At 30.9% G+C, this 20,180-nt stretch overlaps 2 protein-coding genes and 1 pseudogene across 2 annotated transcripts; 2 read left to right on the top strand and 1 right to left on the bottom strand.

Annotated features, from left to right (window-relative positions):
• Window positions 1–1,512: 1,512 nt before the first annotated feature.
• LOC108830107 (uncharacterized) lies at window positions 1,513–3,245 on the bottom strand. The gene is made up of 3 exons (XM_018603710.2): window positions 2,795–3,245; window positions 2,052–2,105; window positions 1,513–1,970 (listed from the first exon to the last, which is right to left on the bottom strand). The coding sequence occupies exons 1-3, from the start codon at window positions 3,080–3,082 to the stop codon at window positions 1,785–1,787; spliced, it is 528 nt and encodes a 175-aa protein (XP_018459212.1). The 5' UTR covers window positions 3,083–3,245; the 3' UTR covers window positions 1,513–1,784.
• Window positions 3,246–11,829: 8,584 nt separating this feature from the next.
• On the top strand, window positions 11,830–13,042 carry LOC108830110 (ATP-dependent 6-phosphofructokinase 1-like; annotated as a pseudogene).
• A 5,198-nt stretch (window positions 13,043–18,240) lies between these two features.
• LOC108830111 (ethylene-responsive transcription factor ERF003) lies at window positions 18,241–19,282 on the top strand. Its single transcript, XM_018603715.2, has 2 exons — window positions 18,241–18,452; window positions 18,571–19,282. The coding sequence occupies exons 1-2, from the start codon at window positions 18,370–18,372 to the stop codon at window positions 19,064–19,066; spliced, it is 579 nt and encodes a 192-aa protein (XP_018459217.1). The 5' UTR covers window positions 18,241–18,369; the 3' UTR covers window positions 19,067–19,282.
• The last annotated feature ends 898 nt before the right edge of the window (window positions 19,283–20,180 follow it).

Here is a 20,180-nt window from a genome sequence, read left to right as displayed (position 1 = left end):
GAAAGTCCAGTTTGGGGCCTACTTATCTTCTTGGCCGGCTATGGTAATAGATTTTCCAGTCCAAGCAAATTTAAACCGAAGTAACAACGAACTTTGATGAAACGTATTGCACAAAACCATGTAATAAGTAGCTTTCACAGTCAGTGAAATAATAGAAGCATCAAGAGGAACACAAACTATTGATCTTAAATGTTCAAACTAGTAGAAGTCATAGGAACATGTAATGTTAAAGAATGTGAAGCGAGTTTAAAATAAGCATTGAGTAAAAGGAGGTACATTAGAAGTCAAGAAGAATGAAACATTTGTATGCTCCTCAAGTTAAAATCCTCCCACATTAGACTGTTCTCCATTAAAAGCGGACCACCAAAAATAGAGAAAAAAGCAAAGACAATTTTCATTAATATTCAATTCTTTTGGGATTGGACCACTCCTCCACTCTCCTCTTCTTTCATTCTCAATGCTTCTGCCTATGGCCATACCATTACCACATTGCTTGCTTACTTTTGGTCATCAATTTGACACATCTGAGTATCTTAGGCCATTTTCGCTACCTAACATCGGAAAGAAGCTAAGCAATAATCTATTAATGAAAGACATCCAGCTGGTTCTTGACTTTTATGAGAATACGGCCCATAACTTTTTATACATCCTAAAGCTTAAAGCACCAGAAAATGACAAGGGTGAAACGGTCTCACAATCTATGATGTGTTAGTACATGAAATGGTAGCACTACTACTACCAATGATGTAACTAGGTTCTGAGAAACAGATAGAGAACATAAGATTTGGATGATATAAAACCAATAGTTGATAGCTTATAAGTAAACTTTTATTCCTTTAAGATTATGTGAAGCATGAAACTGGACAGATGCTGCCAAAAGCTTATTAATGAATTGAATGTGTGGGCGTAAAACTACACCAGGATGAATTTTGACGATGATGTGTCATTGTAGCTAATCAAGATAATGAATTCAAGCTAGATTATCCTACGAGTAGTTACAATAATACTTTTAAACGTAAAATAACTTTATATTAATCAGGTAAACATTTGATTTTGAGTAGGCATAGCTTGGTGCCATGGACGATCCAGTTCCAAATGCGTTAGTCTTGCTTATGATGGATGGAAATAGTCTAAGATGACACATCCTCTTACGTTGAATTGGGCTTCGTTGCACTCTTAGATATATCAAGTGGTCGTTTCAGCCCAGGGGCCATATGCTTCTCTACGATGAGACACATCCGCTCACATTGAGTTAGGCTTTGTTGCTCTCTTAGATATATCAAGTGGTCGTTTCAGCCCAGGGGCCATTTGCTTTCTTTTATGGGTCAAAATAAGAATCGAGACAGTAGGAGGGGACATATATTTTGGGTTTATTTATAATTAGTTTTCAAGTCTATTAGAGGAGCTTTGAGCAAAGACCAAAAATGGATAATATAATGGTTGTTGAAAGTGACATTTATGTTCCATGTTACTCGTTTGTTGTTTGGATTTTATAAGCGAGGAGTCGTCAAATAACATTACAAAATGACTCCTTGTGCTAATGTAGACAAACATTACAAAATGACACTACAAAGAAACCAACAAATATTTGTTTTCTTTATCCTACACATCTGCTTATGATATTTATCTTATATATGGACGAAAATTCCTTGAGGAATTTATACACATTTTTTTTTTCCTTGAGTTCCTGCAATGCAGACTCTTTTCAGAAGCTGAGCCAAAGATGATCAAATCACTCCACTCTGATCACTTTAAGTGAGTTCCTTCACTTTACAATCCTTATATCATACTGTTGCTTCCTCACACGGCACTAAATTCAAGTCAGGTAGCAGGAAATTGCCATCTTCATTTTGTGCCAAATTACAACCCGAGAGAGAACTACAAATTTGTGCGTTCAGCTTCATTCTCTTAAAGTTCTTGTTCTTCATGTCTCCTCGTTCCCTGAATGCTGATCTGATCAATTCAGTGTCCTGTTCATATTTAAAAACATTCAATAACGAAAAGATCTTAATCACCAGAGAGGAGTGGTCAAGAATTCAAGAACTGGGAACCTTTTTGCTCTGCAATCTTTTGACACCAAAATCCAAGTCTGCGGTTACAAGAACCTGCGATATGAAACAAGATATGTTCTTAATAATAAATGGGAGGAAGTTGAGTCACAAGAAACAGAAGATGACAAAAGTCCCCACTCTAATTAAATGTTTGAGAAAAATGGTCCCATGTGATGATAAACAATAACAATATGAACGCGTCTTTTCATTGAGGTTGATAACCTAACTATCCTTTCCAAACACACACTTCACATATCTAATCCATAAACTCTCCATAGAATCCAAACTAATTCATTTGACTTGTCTTGTAAGTTATAACTCATAGGGGTGGTCCACTGTTACTAAGTAGAGATAACTCATAGGCCGGCCCATCACAAACAACAGTTAAGTATTAGCAGATCCAGATTTATTACTATTATTTATTTTATTATTGCGGAAAATATAGCTAACTAAAGTTTTTACTAAGATGATCAAAAGTAATTATTACGATGGATTGATGCCTATGCCATGCCAATACTAAAATGACAAGGAACGAAACAGACAAACAGAAACGGCGACGTATCATACTATTCTTTTAAGCAGCCTGACGAAATGACCGGAACACCCTCTCCATGTCAAAACACTTTAGTTTTGTCGGGGAAACAAAGCAGGAAGAAGCAATGAAACGAGATATGTTTGTTGTGAAGAGGAAGATCTTAATGGAAGTCAAACAAGCAGAGATGAGATAGTTTGAAACGACGAACCTTGGATCTAGATCCGACGGGAAATAATGAGCCAGTGCCATCGGTGGCCTCGTAACCGTCGAGGTGAGCAGATGGAGAAGAAGAAGTGCTCCAAGAGAGCGGTGTACTCGGGCTACATCTAGCTGAATCAGCTTCTTTTCTCGACCGTCGCTGCCGGTTTCCCCACTGGAGCGTCGGACACGAGAACAGAACAGGTCTCACTTTGGCTTTCTTGAGCCTAACCAGAAGCTCAGCCACCACTTCTCCATCTCTCATCGCTGACTTGGTCCAGTCATCTGCCGTCACCATCTCCTGGTTCCAGACTTAGCACTGACGAAACACACAGAGAATCAACCAAAAGAAAAGGTAGAAGACACAAAGCGAAAAGATACTACTAACTTTGAGACAGAGAGAGAGAGAAAAGAGGAGAAGAAAATTTTGGGTATATGTGTGTGTGATAATGAATTTTTAACAAAAATTTAATTATATTATTAGTACGTGTGGAGATGTGGGAGAATTAAGTGGGTTGACATGGCACTTAGCTGGTAATCACAGTTCACCACAGCCTTTATAACTTGGGCTGTTATAACAGTTTTTTACAAGTTATTCATGGGTTTACATTCATGGGCCTATTCTATGTGACCAATTACGGGCTTTTTTTTTGTAAAAACAAAACAAGTAAAATACTATTTTGTTAACTACTATCAAGGAAGGATTAAAAATAATTTTTTTGGTTGATACTATTACTGAGCTACTAATTGTATTTCTTATCTCAAGATTAACCAAAACCATATTTCATTGCTGAGCACGATGATCACTCCACGGCAGAGATGAGCGAAGAGTGCAAAAGCATAAGAGAGCAACAAGGAGAAATGAGATTGGCGGATTTAAGATGTTGTTGGACTGTGTAACAATTAGTGGACTAGGCCCGTTTCTGACGAATTGATTTCGCTCTTTACCCATCCCGCCAATTCGTCTAATAAATGAAAGGTTTTTTCTTCTCTCTCTAGTTGTGTTTTTTCTTCCTAGAATATGATTTTATTATTTCTTAGGGAAAATCACATAAAAAAACCGTCAAAGTGTCACTTACTAGCACTTTAAACCTTGAAGTTTTTTTCACTAACATTTTTAACCTTCAAAGTGACATTTGTATCATAAAAAACCTCCAAATCAAAAAGTTGACCGGTTCAGCAGGTAATTTTCCAAAAATAATTATTTAATTAATAAAATAAATAAATAAAATCCAAAAAATAAATAAAAATCGAAACTTTTAATTAAATTTACGAAAATGAAAAAAATCAAAAAATTAAATTAAAATTTTAGAAAATTAAATAAATGTTTTTAAAACTAAATAATTTTCTAAAATATTAATAAAATAAAAATAATTAAAAATTAATAATAAATAAGATTAAATTTAAATAGAAAATAACTAAATAAAAAGTTCACAATTTAAAAAAAAAAATAGAAAATTCAAAATTCACTAGTGACGATGATGGTTTCTCACATAACCATTAATAATGACAATAATTGCCATATCTCCAATGATAGCTCCCAACATCATCGTTGAAAATGACAGAAAAATATTTTTCAAACTTTTGAATTTTCATTTTTTGGAATATATGAATTTTTTTATTTTTCTGTTTTTTTTTAATTTGATGTCATTTATTTTTAAATTTTAATTTTCTAAATATTAATTAATTTTCTGATTTGTTTCTAATTTATGGGTTTTATTAAATTTTACGACTTTTGTTTAATTTTCTGATTTTTATTTAATTTTGATTATTTTACTAATTAAATAATATTACTAATTAATTTTTAAAAAATATTATTTAATAAGTAAAATAAAAAATAATAAAATTAAACAAAAATCGTAAAAATTTAAAAACTCATAAATTAAATAAAAATCAGAAACCATCATTGTCACTAGTGATATATTTGAAATTGTTATTGTGCACGATGATATGATATATTTTTTGAAAAAATATTATAATTAAAAAAATATATTTTGAATTTTCTATTTTTTTTTAAATTGAAATTTTTATTTAGATCTTCTCTATTTAAATTTAATCTTATTTATTATTAAAATTTTAGTTATTTTTATTTTGTTAAAATTTTAGAAAATTATTTAATTTTATAAAATTTTAATTTAATTTTTTATTAAGTTTTCATTTTGTGAATTTTATTAAAAGTTTCGATTTTATTTATTATTTGAATTTATTTATTTTGTTTATTTTTTTAATTAAATAATTATTTTTGAAAAATTACCTGCTGAACAGGTCAATTTTTTACTTTGGAGGTTTTTTATGATATAAATGTCACTTTGAAAGTTAAAAGTGTTAGTGAAAAAACTTCAAGGTTTAAAGTGTTAGTAAGTGACACTTTGAGGGTTTTTTATACGATTTTCCCAAACTTAAAAGTTGAAATCTCGTGGATCTTTTGTACAATCTTACTTAGTAAATATCCAGAACTTCAACGTCTCGATATCGGAAAAAACTACTTTTAAAATTATAAATGTTTTACTTTATATCATATAAAAAGTAAGACAATTTATGGTTATCTGGAAAATGTCTATAAGAAGGATAATAGTACTATCTAGCACAAATTATTACAACAAAACAAATTATATGGATCATGCAAATTAGATTGATTGATACGAATTTTATTTTATTTTCGAAAAAGCTATGAATCCTTTTATTAAATTGTGAATCTAAAAATTTAATATCAGAAGGAACCAACCAAAACTTGTATTCAATGATGTTGTTAGGTAGGTTTACGTGTTCGGATATCCGTTCGCGTTTGGATCAGACATTTCAGATTTTATGATACTTTGATAAAGAGGTTTAGAATTCTTTCAGATATTTTATCATATCGAATCGGGTTCGGATATTTTTAATTTGAGTTCAATTATTTCGAATTGGATTCAAATATATTAGATTTTGAATTTTTTTTTCATTATTCAAGTTTCTTACATGTATTTAATTTCTTACAACTACTTAGCCTATCTTTTTAAAAATTTTAATAGGTTGAATGATTAATAAATTTGAAAATAAAATTTTGAAAATAAAAGAGCATTAATTTAGTTCTTGTTTTGAGAATTTGATTGCAACTTTTGTTAATACATACAGCAAGAAATTTGATGTGCATTTTAAATTAAAAAGCATATTACTTTATATATATATTATATGATTTTAAGCCATGTAAAATATCAATATAAATATTTTTAATAAAATAAAAGAAGTAAACTAATCATACAGAGTTACATATACAAATATTCAGTTATTTTTTAGATATTCGTTTAAATATCATCTGTTCGCATTTCCATTCTAATATTTTTCTACTTTATTGAGATTTTGGTTTAGGTTTTTCGGATTGGATTTGGATTTTAGGTAAAATGCCAAGTCCTGATATTAAGCACGGGAAAAATACAAATGAACAAAAGCACATGGGAACGAGTCGAGAGATAGCATTTATCATGCCCGACAAACATTTGAAACCTTAATCTTCGAATATATATATATATATTTTTTTAATAAAAATAATGTTTAACTATTACAAACAATTAAATATTTGTTTATAAGATCAAAAGAAGTTTCTGTAGATAACATATAGATTAGAAGCAACTTGCATTAATGTCTGTAGGAAACAAAGAACTTAAAAGGTCGAAGAGATAAGGGGGAAACAGAGATCCCATGGAGTGCGGTAAATAGAAATGACAGACAAAAGTCTCTCCCATTCTTTTTTGGAGTCAGATGTAACAATTCTCTTGCTCCGAAACCGAGTCCTATTTTTTTTTTTCCAACTTTTGTTTATAAAGATCTAAACGGTAATCAACCATTCTACATCACACGGCCGTTAATAATAATAAAAAAGAAAATAAATAAATATATATTACTAGAAGTCTAGAATAACATCGAAATTATTTTCCAATTGTTTAGCATGTTACTATTCAGACTCTATGTTCTAACTCTTTATTTATTCTCTAATATTCCATCTGTTTTTTATAAGATGTTTTAGACTAAACATACAAATTAAAAAAAAAATTTAATGAAACTACTTGATTATAACAACAAAAAATAAATATATTTAATCAATCTGAACAAATATTACAAAAACCTACATATTAATTTTTGATATCTAATCAATTATTTTAATAGTTGTGTATAAAAGTTTCCAAATATCAAACAAATTAAAAAGAACTATCTTTTAAAACATCATACAAAAAGAAAACGGAAGAAGCATGTAATATATACATTTGAAGCCGAGTACCACAATTCACTTAACTCTACGTCCTTGTTAGTCTTGGATTCTAATTCAATGGTTAGAGCTTATAATTTAGTCCCATCTGTAATGTTATTATTATATTATACATTTATACTCACTTTTCGAATTCAGTTGCGTGTGTGTGAAGGTTAAAAAAAACCAAACAATGTTTTACGAAGATATAATCAAATATAAAATTTGGGGGTAATTTGATTTTAATAAAATATTAGATGACTTCAAGATTTATGTTTTAATTTTTTAAATTAAGAAACTTCATCCAAAACTATAAACCACTTAAAACTTAAAATCTCGACTACTTAAAATATTTCCAGTATTAGCAGATTTCAAAACTACTCTATAAAATATCAAATTTAAGTTTGTCAAAAAAAAATATCTTTTTTTTTTTTTTTTTTTTTTTGTCATCAAACATACAGACTCATATTGACTCTGTACACAAAAAAAAATATCAAATTTAATAAACAATTTTTTTAAAAAATTCATGTTTAGATAATATTGAATTTTTCATTTTTATACAAATATCACTTAAAATTCTCAGTTGACAATTCTCAGTTGAATTATACTGTCTTGGACTTGAAAAGGAGAGGCAACAACACATTCCGTTGAAGAAAATATACGATGAATTTCTGTGAGATTAATTTCTTTATCCGGACATTATACATAAAAAGGCAAACAAACTTAATACAATAAACCGTTATATGTAATATTTCCTAAAATCAGTTTCAAAAAAAAATGTAATATTTCCAAATTTCGAAATGATAATTTGAAAACTTTGTCAACATAGATTAGATTCTCTTGTACCAAGAACTTAAGAGTGCATAGATAACACCAAAAGATACTGCATCTTGTACGCAAGCTGAGGAACAGCATCGCTAAAACCTCCAAAGTCCATGTTGAATATACTTCGTCCATTATTATAAAAAAATTTACATATATATATATATGACTATGTTTCTATATGTTTTAAAAATACATTTGTTCTATACGATATTAATTTTGTTGTGACCTTTTGTTGTGGATTCAATGGACCCTCCATATTTGCATGTGCCTGAGTGTGGAATGGGACGAGAGAATGGCGGTCTTTGACATGGATGTCCCTTATTATTTCAATTTTATCTATGAACTTAATTATTTATATAACTAACATTTTTTGTTAATTTTCTCTCTTACAACTAAAATAAGTATTCTTTTCTGTAGCTCTAACATAATCATTTATATTTTGTGAATCGTATTGGCTAACGCGTTATACGATACAATATATGACATATTATTTTGTCTTCTATTAGATTAATATTCAAACTCAACCATTAATTACATCAAACCGACAAAGAAAAACTTCCCAGAGACACATCCAACGTAGTAAACATTACTATCCAGAATCAAGGAAGAAAAACTAGAGAACAACTTACAATATATAGAACCAGGAAAGAACAAGATTCCTGAAATTTTATGAAGGTAAGGTCATTATCAATTTTGCAAAGCAAATCGAAAAAGGAAGCCGAAATGAACAAAAAAAAGTTGATATTATTAGAGTGATAGAAAACTCCAAAAATGATCCAACAGAGAACTACAAGCAAACTCCACTCAAAAACATGCTTCAACTAAAGGAAGCAAAGCTCTTTTCAGAAAAAAAAAAAAAAACTAAAGGAAGCAACGAAAAGAGAAAACAAATTTTAGCAAAAAAAAAAAGAAAAGAGAAAACAAATCTTCACCCAAGCAGTCGACGAAAAAGACGATTGACAACAAAAATATTCACAGACCAAACGCAATTGACCTGAAGCTCCACAGTTTTTTACCCAAAAATATAAAAAAACCGTCATTTAAAACTAGGGAACGGATACGACATCACGCAAAACCAAAAACTTCACATTGAACCAAACATCAGTAAACGCATGGGTCGGGCACCAAAACCTTACCAAAGATAGGTTCGGAAAAAAACTTGACGCCACCGAAAACATATGACAACTTCTTAGAGAAAAGATGGGAAACCCAACTCATCACCAAACAACACTGCCTCAAAACCTCCAAACTCCAAAATTCAAGGGAATCTTAATCACAAACCAAAATATATCTGAGATTATATGACCTTGGATAAAGACAACCACAAAACAACCGAAAACACAGAAACACATCAAACCCATTTGGAACCACCTCACCAAATCCGAAGGAAGAAGTAACTAACCACATCAGAACCGAATAAATTTTGCACACTGTGCACCACAATATGTTCAGAGATTGAGAAGCAACCCAAGCACAACGAGAAAGTGATACGAAAACGCGATAACATCTCCTAAAAATTCTAAGCCATCAAAGCCTCAATGCACAAAGCAGACCATCAGAACACACCAAAACTATAAACTACCACATAAAAACTAGACACCTATGGTTTGCCAGAAAGACAAAACAGAAGCACATGAACAAACTAAGCAAGTTCACACCCTCTTTACCAAAGCCGACAATTCCAACACGCCTCAGACCTCTATCCGAATACCCACATATAAAATCCAACACCAAAACCTCAGATCCATCCACAGTGCCGGCTTAGATAGGGGGACAAGCGGTGCAACCGCGCCGGGTCCAGTCTGTGTCCCTCTATTTATTAATAGATAAAGGTCCAATTTTTTTAAAAATATATATATTTTTATATTGAAAATTAAAAAAGGGGTCCAAAATTTTTTATATGAAAGTATTTTTGTTTTATCACAGTTTTTGTCTTAAATACTTCTGATATTTTAAAAAAAACACAAATATCTATCAGATTTAAAGAAAAATATTAGTTAGGAAAAAGAAAAAAAAAATTGCCCCATGACCCACGATACCATTGAGCCGGCCCTGTCCATCCGTAAACCCAGATCTGAAACTAAACCCAAACAAGATGACGAGTTGCCGAAATTAAAGAAAAGCAAAGACAAAACCATTCCCGACGGCACCGACCGTCGGAGTAAGAGACTGAGATACGGAGGCTGAGTTTTTTTAAGTTTCGTCGATAACATTATTTTTTTTTCTTTCTTTTTTTTCTTTCTTTTTTTTTCTTTCCTTTTTTGAATGTACATGTTTTATATTTATCTATAAAACTGTGATATGAAAAGCTTAAAATTTTTAAAAGTTGTTAAGCCCTAACAATATTCTTAAATTGTAAACCACACAAACATGTTTGTGTGATAAGGTGTAAACACTCGGATTTGAAACTTATTATATCTGCTATATCCGTTTATGTGGTCAAGTGACATAATATTTAGTTTCCATTACGAACAATCAAATCTATTTAACACTGATGAATATGTTCAAAAAAATATTAGTTGGACTTGAGCCTGTCAAATACCCTCAGAATATTATAAAAAAGTTCTAAATTGTAACCGTCATTTTAGAGTCTGTTATCCACAGATTCCTCAATTTTTTTTTCTTTTTGAAAAAGGCTTGGTTCCTCAAAATTACATGCATTAAAAAGTCAGTGACAAAAAAAAACATGCATTAAAAAGCCTATGCGTGTTATTTACAGTTGAATAGTTGTATGTTATACATTCTGATTTCGGTAATATATAGTTTACAGCTGAATGCAGAAAACGACATGAATCACAATCAAACCCATTTTCATCACCCATGTTTATATATACGTCGTAGTGGTTCTCACGTCACGCGTTTACTACCTAGAGACCCCACTTTATTTATTCATAATACTCTCGAGTCTTGTCTAATTTTCCCATAACTTTGTATGTAGTCCCAAACAACTGATTCGTGTATGTTCTCGACTCTCTTTTCTCTCCAATATCCACCAAACATATGATGACCCCCTATTCTACAAAAACAAACAATTTAGACAACACCAACTTAGAAGGATAACCACACTACCCACACGTGCCAAAACAGTACCAAAGAGACAAAATGAGCAATTCAAACAATCTTTGGAGCTACCCACTCCCACATGATTTTGATTCATCATTAGATCGACCTATAGTCATTCAGGGCAATAGTTTGTTCAAAAAAAGGTCATTCAGGGCAATAGAACATAAAAACATATCAATGGGGGCAATATGAACTTTGTAACAATTTTACTTTCACAAAATATTGCTGGCAGCTGCCCCTGCCAAAACCTATCTACATCATCCACTGCCTAATCTTCTATTACTATAAAAGATAGTTGGTTCTCTCCTGCTGACACGTCAGCTCAGCTGCCACCTAGGAAATTCGCGCTCCCTCCAGCCGCCACGCGTCCGCTTCCTTTAAACACATCGTTTCATTAATCCCTTACCTTGATGGGCTTCGTGTTGGTGTTATTTGTCTGGGCTTTAGCTTGCTCAGTTTGTTCTTTAACCGGCCCGTACTAACATAAGCTACTTTCTAATCCTAATGTTCTTCGGCGAAGAAAACGAAATTTGCATCTCTCCATTCCTTCTACGGCGAAGCTATGTCGTTTCTGATTCTCCTCACCAAAACGGTCGGAGTTAAGAGTCTTTTTTTAATCCCATCCACTACGTCGTTTTCAATGCTCTTTTCGATCTGAAAGGCGATGATTTTACAGTATATATGTGTTAGATTTCTCCCATTCAACTCATATTCTCTTCTAATCTCTTATATTCATGCTGATAGATTTTGGTATGGGATGGACATGTTTTAGTCATTCTTCTAATGTGGATGGACATGTTTTAATCATTCATAATTCTACAATATTCCGGTGAGCTCCTTCATGATTGTTGGCTTTTAAAAAAATATTGTTTTCTCCTGACATACCTCCTCATTTTCGTTTTTTTGCTATGAATCGAATTATGATTTAGGCTACCATGATGCAAGCGAGCATCAGTGCCAGCCGGCTCCCGAGGTTCCAGTCTAGGCTCGCCGTCGGTTCGATGTTCACCGTCTTCGGTTTTGATGTGTCACGGTGTGCTCTGAATTTCCGACTCTCCGACTCTCCTTTGATGATCCGGTTTACTGAGTCGACATCCTTTGATGAAGTGACAGTTTTCTTTTCACAAAGTTCGTTACGTTTTTCCCTCAGTATTGAATCAAATAGCTTTCGGTTTAGAAATGTGTAATCTTTATCTGGTTGCTATGTGTTTTCAGGCAGTACTTCATTGATGAGGATGACACGGTTCCTCAAAAGGTAAGTGTAAAAGCTCTCTTCTTTAGCCATGTATTCGTCTCTCTTTAATGTGTTTGGCTCTTTTGCAGATAGTTGTTCGTCCTGATAGTCCGAGAGAAACACATTTCCGCAGAGCAGGACCACGTCAAAGGGTTGTCTTTGATTCGGATGATGTAGTTGCTTGCATTGTTACATGTGGTGGCCTGTGTCCCGGTCTTAATACTGTGATCAGAGAGATATTTTGTGGATTGTCTTACATGTATGGCGTCAAGAAAATCCTTGGAATTGATGTAAGGTCCCCTCAATCTTTCATCATTGCTCTAAGATTTTTTAAAACTCAAATGTATAAATAAAATCTTGAGAACAACTGTGGTTTCCTGTGAGGTTACAGAGGCTTCTATGCAAGGAACACGATCGATTGGACCTGAAAACAGTGAATGATATTCATAAACGTGGAGGAACCATCCTTGGGACTTCAAGAGGCGGTCACGACACCACCAAGATAGTTGATAGTATTCAAGATAGTGGGATTAACCAGGTTCCTGATTTTTAGTAACTCAAACCAACGACACAACCAAGATATAGTTGAAACTAAGTTTTTGTTATTGGGACTTGACCAGGTTTATATAATTGGTGGAGATGGATCACAGAAAGGAGCAGCTGTTATATTCCAGGTAGTGCGAAAACGTTATATCTGATGATGCAGTACATTGGTTTGGATTTGGATATTGATTTAATGAAGTATCTTTGTCTCTGCAGGAGATTAGGAGATGTGGACTCAAAGTTGCTGTTGCAGGGATCTCCAAAACAATCGACAATGACATTCCTGTAAGACTCTATTCCCCCAATGGTTTGAAGATTTCTATTTTCGTATCTTACTGTTGATTTGTTCTTGAATGCAGATTATAGATTAGATCATTTGGGTTTTGATCAAAAAACAAAAAAAAAACAAAAGATAGATCATTTGGGTTAGAAGGAAGAAGACGTTCTTGGAGAAGAGTTTATCAAACAAATTTTGAGAGATGTCAACAACATATTGGTTCACTCACAAGAAAATTACAAATAATCAGATAAAGAAAATATTAATATTTTGATATTTTTTTGAGAGACTCCAACATATTCTACTAATATTGATGCTCTTATAACGACACAAATAATGAAAAAATAATATTTTATATGTATAGTAGAAACAAGATAAATTATTTTTTAACAAATAAAAAATATACAATAAATTAATAATATGCAGGAGTCTTCTTTTGTTACAGAAAAAAAAAGATAGATCATTTGGGTTAGAAGGAAGAAGACGTTCTTGGAGAAGAGTTTATCAAACAAATTTTGAGAGATGTCAACAACATAATGGTTCACTTGCAAGAAAATTACAAATAATCAGATAAAGAAAATATTAATATTTTGATTTTTTTTTAGAGACTCCAACATATTCTACTAATATTGATGCTCTTATAATGACTCAAATAATGAAAAGAAATATTTTATATATATAGTAGAAACAAGATAAATTTCTTTTAAAAATAAAAAATACAATAAATTAATAATATGCAGGAGTCTTCTTTTGTTACAGTCTACTATATTAAATTAGTATCTCAATTATAATAAATATCATTAAAATCAAAATCTTAATATAATATTTTGTACACAAACACTTAGTATAAACACAACCATTCTTAAAAACAATATACATTATTAAACACCATAAATTATAACATAAAAACACATCCAATAAAAAACTACAATAATATGGTTCACACATCACACTACAATCACAAACCATTAAAATGGAGATCATAATATGAATGAAAGATCAATAAAAAAAGTGAACTTATATGATTTAAAAGAACAAAATGATAAAAACATATACACAATCCTAATAAAAAATAGAAGATACTCTCATTCAAATCATTAAAAAATTTAGTTAACTGTAACGAGACTAAAACTAAATCTTCAAAAAAAAAATTAATAGTAAAATTTACAAAATAAATAGATAAAATAATCATATAATAAACAATTTACACATAATATAGAATCAAACATTTTAAGAAAAATAAAATTGTAGAACAAAATATATAAAGAACATTTGTAACTATTGTTAACAAGCATAATATATCTTATCACATGTAATCCCTTCTCATCTAAACCTTTCTAAAAGATTAAAATTATTATCATACACATCTCTTGCAAATAAAATTAAAAATATAAACCACAAAATCGTAAAAATAATAATAACATACAAATAAAGTATATCCCGCCCGTAGGGCGGGCCGACCCTAGTAATAATAAAATTTAAAGTAATGAACTGCAAAACATTGATTAAAGAAGTATATTGGCCATCTCCTATCTTGAGAAGTCGATCGTGTAACTTACTGATACGTTGCCTCTAGAGTGATAGTTTTGTTTTGTTTTCCATTTTCCCACGGACATGATTAGTTATTAGGGTTTTTTTTTGATCAAAAGTTATTAGGGTTTAAATTGATTAATTATTAATAAAAGTTAATGACCTTCTAGTGATTTTTTCTTGTAGTTATAATTGCTGTCTAAGATTCTTCCATCAAGTTACTGGATTGACCCCAATAAAGTTGGCACTTGTTATTTCGATGGATCCGTTCTAACAGCATACTTTTCTGCCCAACATGTTCTTCTAGTTTCACTTTCTATTTCAGCGACGAGAACATTTCCGATGGTCCTTTATAATTACTTCTATATTTTTACTCAAAAATAAAATAATTCTATTATATAGTTGAATTTCCATTATCTATGAATAGCCGGCTCAATTTTTAACAGGCACGTGGTCAGAGCTCCGGACTCCTTCCACCACTTTGGAGCTTACGGTTCCATATTCTATTTTACGATGAATTTACGCTATAATAGAGTAAAATATAAAAGAAAGTTATTTTTCACTTTAATATAAAATAAAATAGTAGCATTCTTTTATATTCACTCTCTATGATAGAGTAAATCATTAGAACAAATTTAACTTTATAATAGAATTATTCTATTTAAAATAAAATTTAGATAAAATTATAATGTACCGTAGAAATGTCTAAATGAGTCTAAAGAGTCATTATACTCTCTGAACCGGAAAATAAGTATTAAAATACTTGCGACTGAATTATAAATTACAAGATTTATTTATTTATTGGATGAACCATTTAATTATGTTTTACGATTTTTTTTTTGAGAAAAGTATGTTTTACGAACTTTATGAACAGAAGAGAAACATTGACCAAAAATATCTCTCTACATAAATAAGAATCCACAGACGAACTGGTTATAGAGTGTGACATTTCCTACAAAAGTATCATATTCATATAATAGTAGCAACAAAATCGATACATCCTGTATAATTCATAACGTTGATTGTTATTATTATCCCTTTTACTCTTCGACTCATCCGGTAAACAGCACTCAGAAATCATGGGTATGATCAGAAAACATTAATGTTTGTTTCAATAATGACCTAACATAACAAAAATATATAAAATACATAATAGTCGAAGATTATTTAGTGTTTGATTGAGTCATTACCGAAACCCCCACATGGGCGAAGAATGGTGATGAAAGAGTCCCGCTATAGTCATTAAACTTTTTTGCTTCCAATTATTATTTTTATTATTAATTAGTTGAGAAAAAATCTAGAATTTTTTGGCAGTATCTATGCTGTACAGACATGTTGTGATGATCAAACCCATGTGAAAATGTGATGTGGGTTTGAAGTTTCACCGCAGCCAAAATTTCTTTGGATCCAGCTTGTTCATAATTGGGAAATAAAGGAAATTGATACTTGTTACATAACAATTAGCATACATATTGTTAGGAGATCTCTGGTATTACAGTATCACTTAGAACATATGCTATATGTAGGACAGTTAATAAATTTATAGCTATTACTATATTTTTCTTAGCTAAAGAAATATCCACTCATAACCTAGCCACCTAGGATTTATGTCACACGATAGAAGTAAGAACTAAAGATATAATCATATAACCGAAACCGGTTTTATAAGAAAACTATTGACTATGTATATCTAATCTATCTAATCTATTAAAACTGAAGTACATTTAGTACTTACCCTTAAATTTTCCACAAAAATTACATCATTATGCCATTACTTTTAAACACAGAATTTTGTTTTTAAAATTGTACCAAAACCCACGTTTCTCTTAACCATCACTAAACCACTTCATCTCTTTTTAATAAATCATTACTAAACCATTTCATCCTTGGTTGCCTAACATATTGTATTATCTACTTTATAAAATACATAGCCTTATTACTAAACCATTCAATTACAAACCAATACTAAACCAAGAATTATATTAATTTGCTATAACTTTAAAATTTCTTTTCTACATCTTTTTATCTCGATATTTGATATAGTTTCACGTTTTTTTGTTAAATATGATGAACCAATTTTAAAATTATAACAAACTGGTCCAATTTTTTCATCGATGTTGGGCTTCCTAAATTTAGTTAACAAAAAAATATATGTTTTTGTTCTTTTGGTATCTTTCCAGTAGTTTTTATTATTACTGTTTAAAATCTCTATAATTATAATTTTAAAATACACTTTAAATCACCAAGTTTTAGTATAATTTAATAAAACACCCATAATTATCTTAATACTCAATTATTTTAATACTTTAATGTTTACGTTACCAAATAAAATAAAAATTGTACGACATTATACTTTATAATTGGACACTAAACAAAATACATCAATCTCAAAACTCAAAAATATGAAAGTGTAAAATAAATGTTAAACATATAATAATTTAGAACATACATCCGCGCGGACGCGCGGATCCAAAAGCTAGTATATATTAAAAGTTTAGATAAATTTCGATGTGCATAAGTCTTACTCTCTTTCAAATGAAAGTACAATGATACTTTCAAAAAACATAGTTTTAAACTATTTATCTCCCTACATACAGCACACAGAGTTTATAAGTTTTTAATATTCACTAGAACTTTACAATATGTGAGAGTAATAGATACTTCATTTGCCCATGTCGCGGCAATTACAAATACAACAAATAAGTTCCAATTTAATAATACAACTAGATTAGGATCCGCCCTAAAGGGCGGAAATTGATTTGTCAAATTTCAATTAATAATATATGGTATATATAATATGTGTATATAATATTATATATATTTTGTGTAACATTTATATATATATACATATTAGACCTATATATAATATTTTATTAAATATATATAGAATTTAATAGTGTTATAATTTGTGTTGTACTTGTTATTAGTTTGTATTTAATCTTCTTTCATTTTTAGTATAATAATTTGTTTTGTCATACCTTTTACTTTTTAACTTATACACATAGTTATGCTCTTTTTCAAAAAAAAAACTTATACACATAGTCTCGTAAAATGTAATATATAAAAAAAACATATTTAAAAAATCTACTGACCATATGCCACCATTATTTGGTTGTTTGAACAAAAAAAATCATGTTCTTGCATAACTGTGTATGTTGTGATATGATGTAGGTGAAGAGTAAATATATGGAAGTAAAGTTAGTGATACGAACATGAGTCTATGTTGGTCTATGCCACAATTATTTGGTTTTTGGAAGATCAATGAGTATAAGCATACACGGTCTTTGTATGCTTACGTTGTAAATGAGTCGGATATTTTTTCTCTTATGTCTGGAATGATATGGAACTCGTTGATTTAAGAGTGATTCAGTTTTATATGATTTAATTATATTAAGAGATTAACCAAAAATATTATAAAAGTGTTACTGGTTAGGTTTAACTAATCTATGTTGGTTAAGATTTGGTTTAATTTAAGTTGGTAGGTTGCATTGTATAGGAGGCATGATATATTCTATCAACAACTATGAAAGAGTCCAAAATTTAAATGAGAACTTCAAATAGTAGATAATCCCTAAATTAATAGATTAGATATAGTATATGTCCCTTTCTCTCACTCCGCTGATGTCTCTCATCAACAAAAATCAATGAGATTTTTTGGAACGTATTGGTAATGGTGTGGGTCCCGTTTAGGACCAAATTGATTGCCAGTTAATTTAGCAATTAAATTAATTTAGCATCTCTCAAACTCTCTTTTTGTCTCAAGAAGGCAACAGTACTTAAAGCCACCCTTCACTCTTTTAAGAACACTTTCATCACTTTCCTCTTTTACATTTTCCCACGAACACTTCGATTGATTAACACACTAGAACATACCTGCCCCCTAATATTCTTATGGCACGACCACAACAACGGTTCCGAGGCGTAAGACAGAGACATTGGGGCTCTTGGGTCTCCGAGATTCGCCACCCTCTCTTGTAAGTCTTTATTAAATATACCAAACTACCCTTACTTTTTTTCTTTCTTTCTTGAAAATTAATCAAGAAGTTCTTGACCTAGTTGGCTAAATCTTCGTTTTATCTTTTCTTGTTTCAGGAAAACAAGAATCTGGCTCGGGACTTTTGAGACGGCGGAGGATGCTGCAAGGGCCTACGACGAGGCCGCGAGGCTAATGTGTGGCCCTAGAGCTCGTACCAATTTTCCTTACAACCCAAACGCCGTTCCTTCTTCCTCTTCCAAGCTCCTCTCCGCCACTCTCACCGCTAAGCTCCACAAATGCTACATGGCTTCTCTTCAGCTGACCAAACAGACGCAAACTCAGTCTCAGGCGCAAGCTCAGAACGCGAGACTTCGGTCGTTATCCTTACCGGACACGGACAGTGTCATGAACATGACGGCGGGTGGAAATCATTATAACAGGGGAGGAGGAGTAACGGAGACGATGAAGGAGATCAAATGGGAAGATGGAAACGCAAATCTACAACAAAACTTCAGGACATTGGAGGAAGATCACATCGAGCAAATGATAGAGGAGCTGCTTCATTACGGTTCCATTGAGCTTTGCTCTGTTTTACCTACTCAGTCGATGTGAGAAACGGTCCTGTCGTTTTAGCAGTAATTCTTTTTTTATTATTTTAAGTTTAATCTTATTTTTCTTTAAACATGACGGCGTCGTGGAGTAGTAGAAGAACAAGGCTAATTTCAAGACACTTTGATCTGAATTGGCCTCTTTGAAATACTCATTCTAAGAGCAATCGATCATATGTTAATGTATATTGTTTTTCTTATATGACAAACGTTATCAATATCTTAATTTGCATCTTTTTCTCCATGCAAACCAGTTGGATCATGACTCATGTGTTTGTGTTCGTGTGTGAATAAGTGGAGATTTTATGTAGTGAAAAGTCACAGCACTGGGATTCCCAGTCTGGGAAGCAAGATATCAAAAGAAGTAGAAAAATGAGATTTTTTAAGGTTTGAAAATTTTGTAGTTAGCTTTTTGGTTTGTGTTCCATGCATGTCCTCATTTTTCAACGTTGGGCCTTGATTTTCTTTTCTTTTAAAATTCTACTAGATTTTGATCCGCACTTTGCAAGCGCTGAATATTTTTCGATGAAAAATTTCACTAATAACTTAACAAATATTTTGTTAATTTGAAAGAGAGTGTATTTAAAATATTTTTGGATTTAAATCAATATTTTTAAATTTGATCTGAATCTATGATTATACCGGTTAATCTGGAGATCCAACAATTCAGTTTAGGTTTTTTAAAATCAATATTAAAAAAATTACTAACATCCGAGACTACCGATTAAACTGATGGATGACCGATATGTAATCTAATTTGATTTAAATTGTCATAGTTTCATAATTTATAATCTTTTAATCCAAATTTTAAAGTTCATTGTTTTTCAATTTATGAATTTATGACGTTTAATTTCTACAAAATTTTGATAGAAAAAATTATAGATATAAAATAACTAAGATTAATTATTGTGTTATTTGAAAATATTGATAGTAGTATTAAAAATATATTGTTTTGAAACATTAATAGTAGTATAAAGTAATGAGTATATTATTTGAAAATATAGATAGTAACCCTTGGATAGTAATATATAAATGAGCATTAGTGATTTAACCTAGGTTTAACTATAAATTAAAATATGTATTTAATTTAAAAACCTTACAAAATAAAAGTTCAAACT

The sequence above is a fragment of the Raphanus sativus genome, chromosome 4, assembly GCF_000801105.2.
Source record: "Raphanus sativus cultivar WK10039 chromosome 4, ASM80110v3, whole genome shotgun sequence".
In the NCBI taxonomy this organism is placed as follows: domain Eukaryota; kingdom Viridiplantae; phylum Streptophyta; class Magnoliopsida; order Brassicales; family Brassicaceae; genus Raphanus; species Raphanus sativus.
This window is presented reverse-complemented; position numbering and strand designations above follow the sequence as displayed.

Coding starts and splice junctions, on each gene's coding strand:
- LOC108830107 (XM_018603710.2), bottom strand. CDS start 3,082: ATGGTGACGGCAGATGACTGGACCAAGTCAGCGATGAGAGATGGAGAA. Junction 2,106..2,794: donor CCGTCGGATCTAGATCCAAG/GTTCGTCGTTTC, acceptor TTCATATCGCAG/GTTCTTGTAACCGCAGACTT. Junction 1,971..2,051: donor AAAGATTGCAGAGCAAAAAG/GTTCCCAGTTCT, acceptor AAATATGAACAG/GACACTGAATTGATCAGATC.
- LOC108830111 (XM_018603715.2), top strand. CDS start 18,370: ATGGCACGACCACAACAACGGTTCCGAGGCGTAAGACAGAGACATTGG. Junction 18,453..18,570: donor GAGATTCGCCACCCTCTCTT/GTAAGTCTTTAT, acceptor TTCTTGTTTCAG/GAAAACAAGAATCTGGCTCG.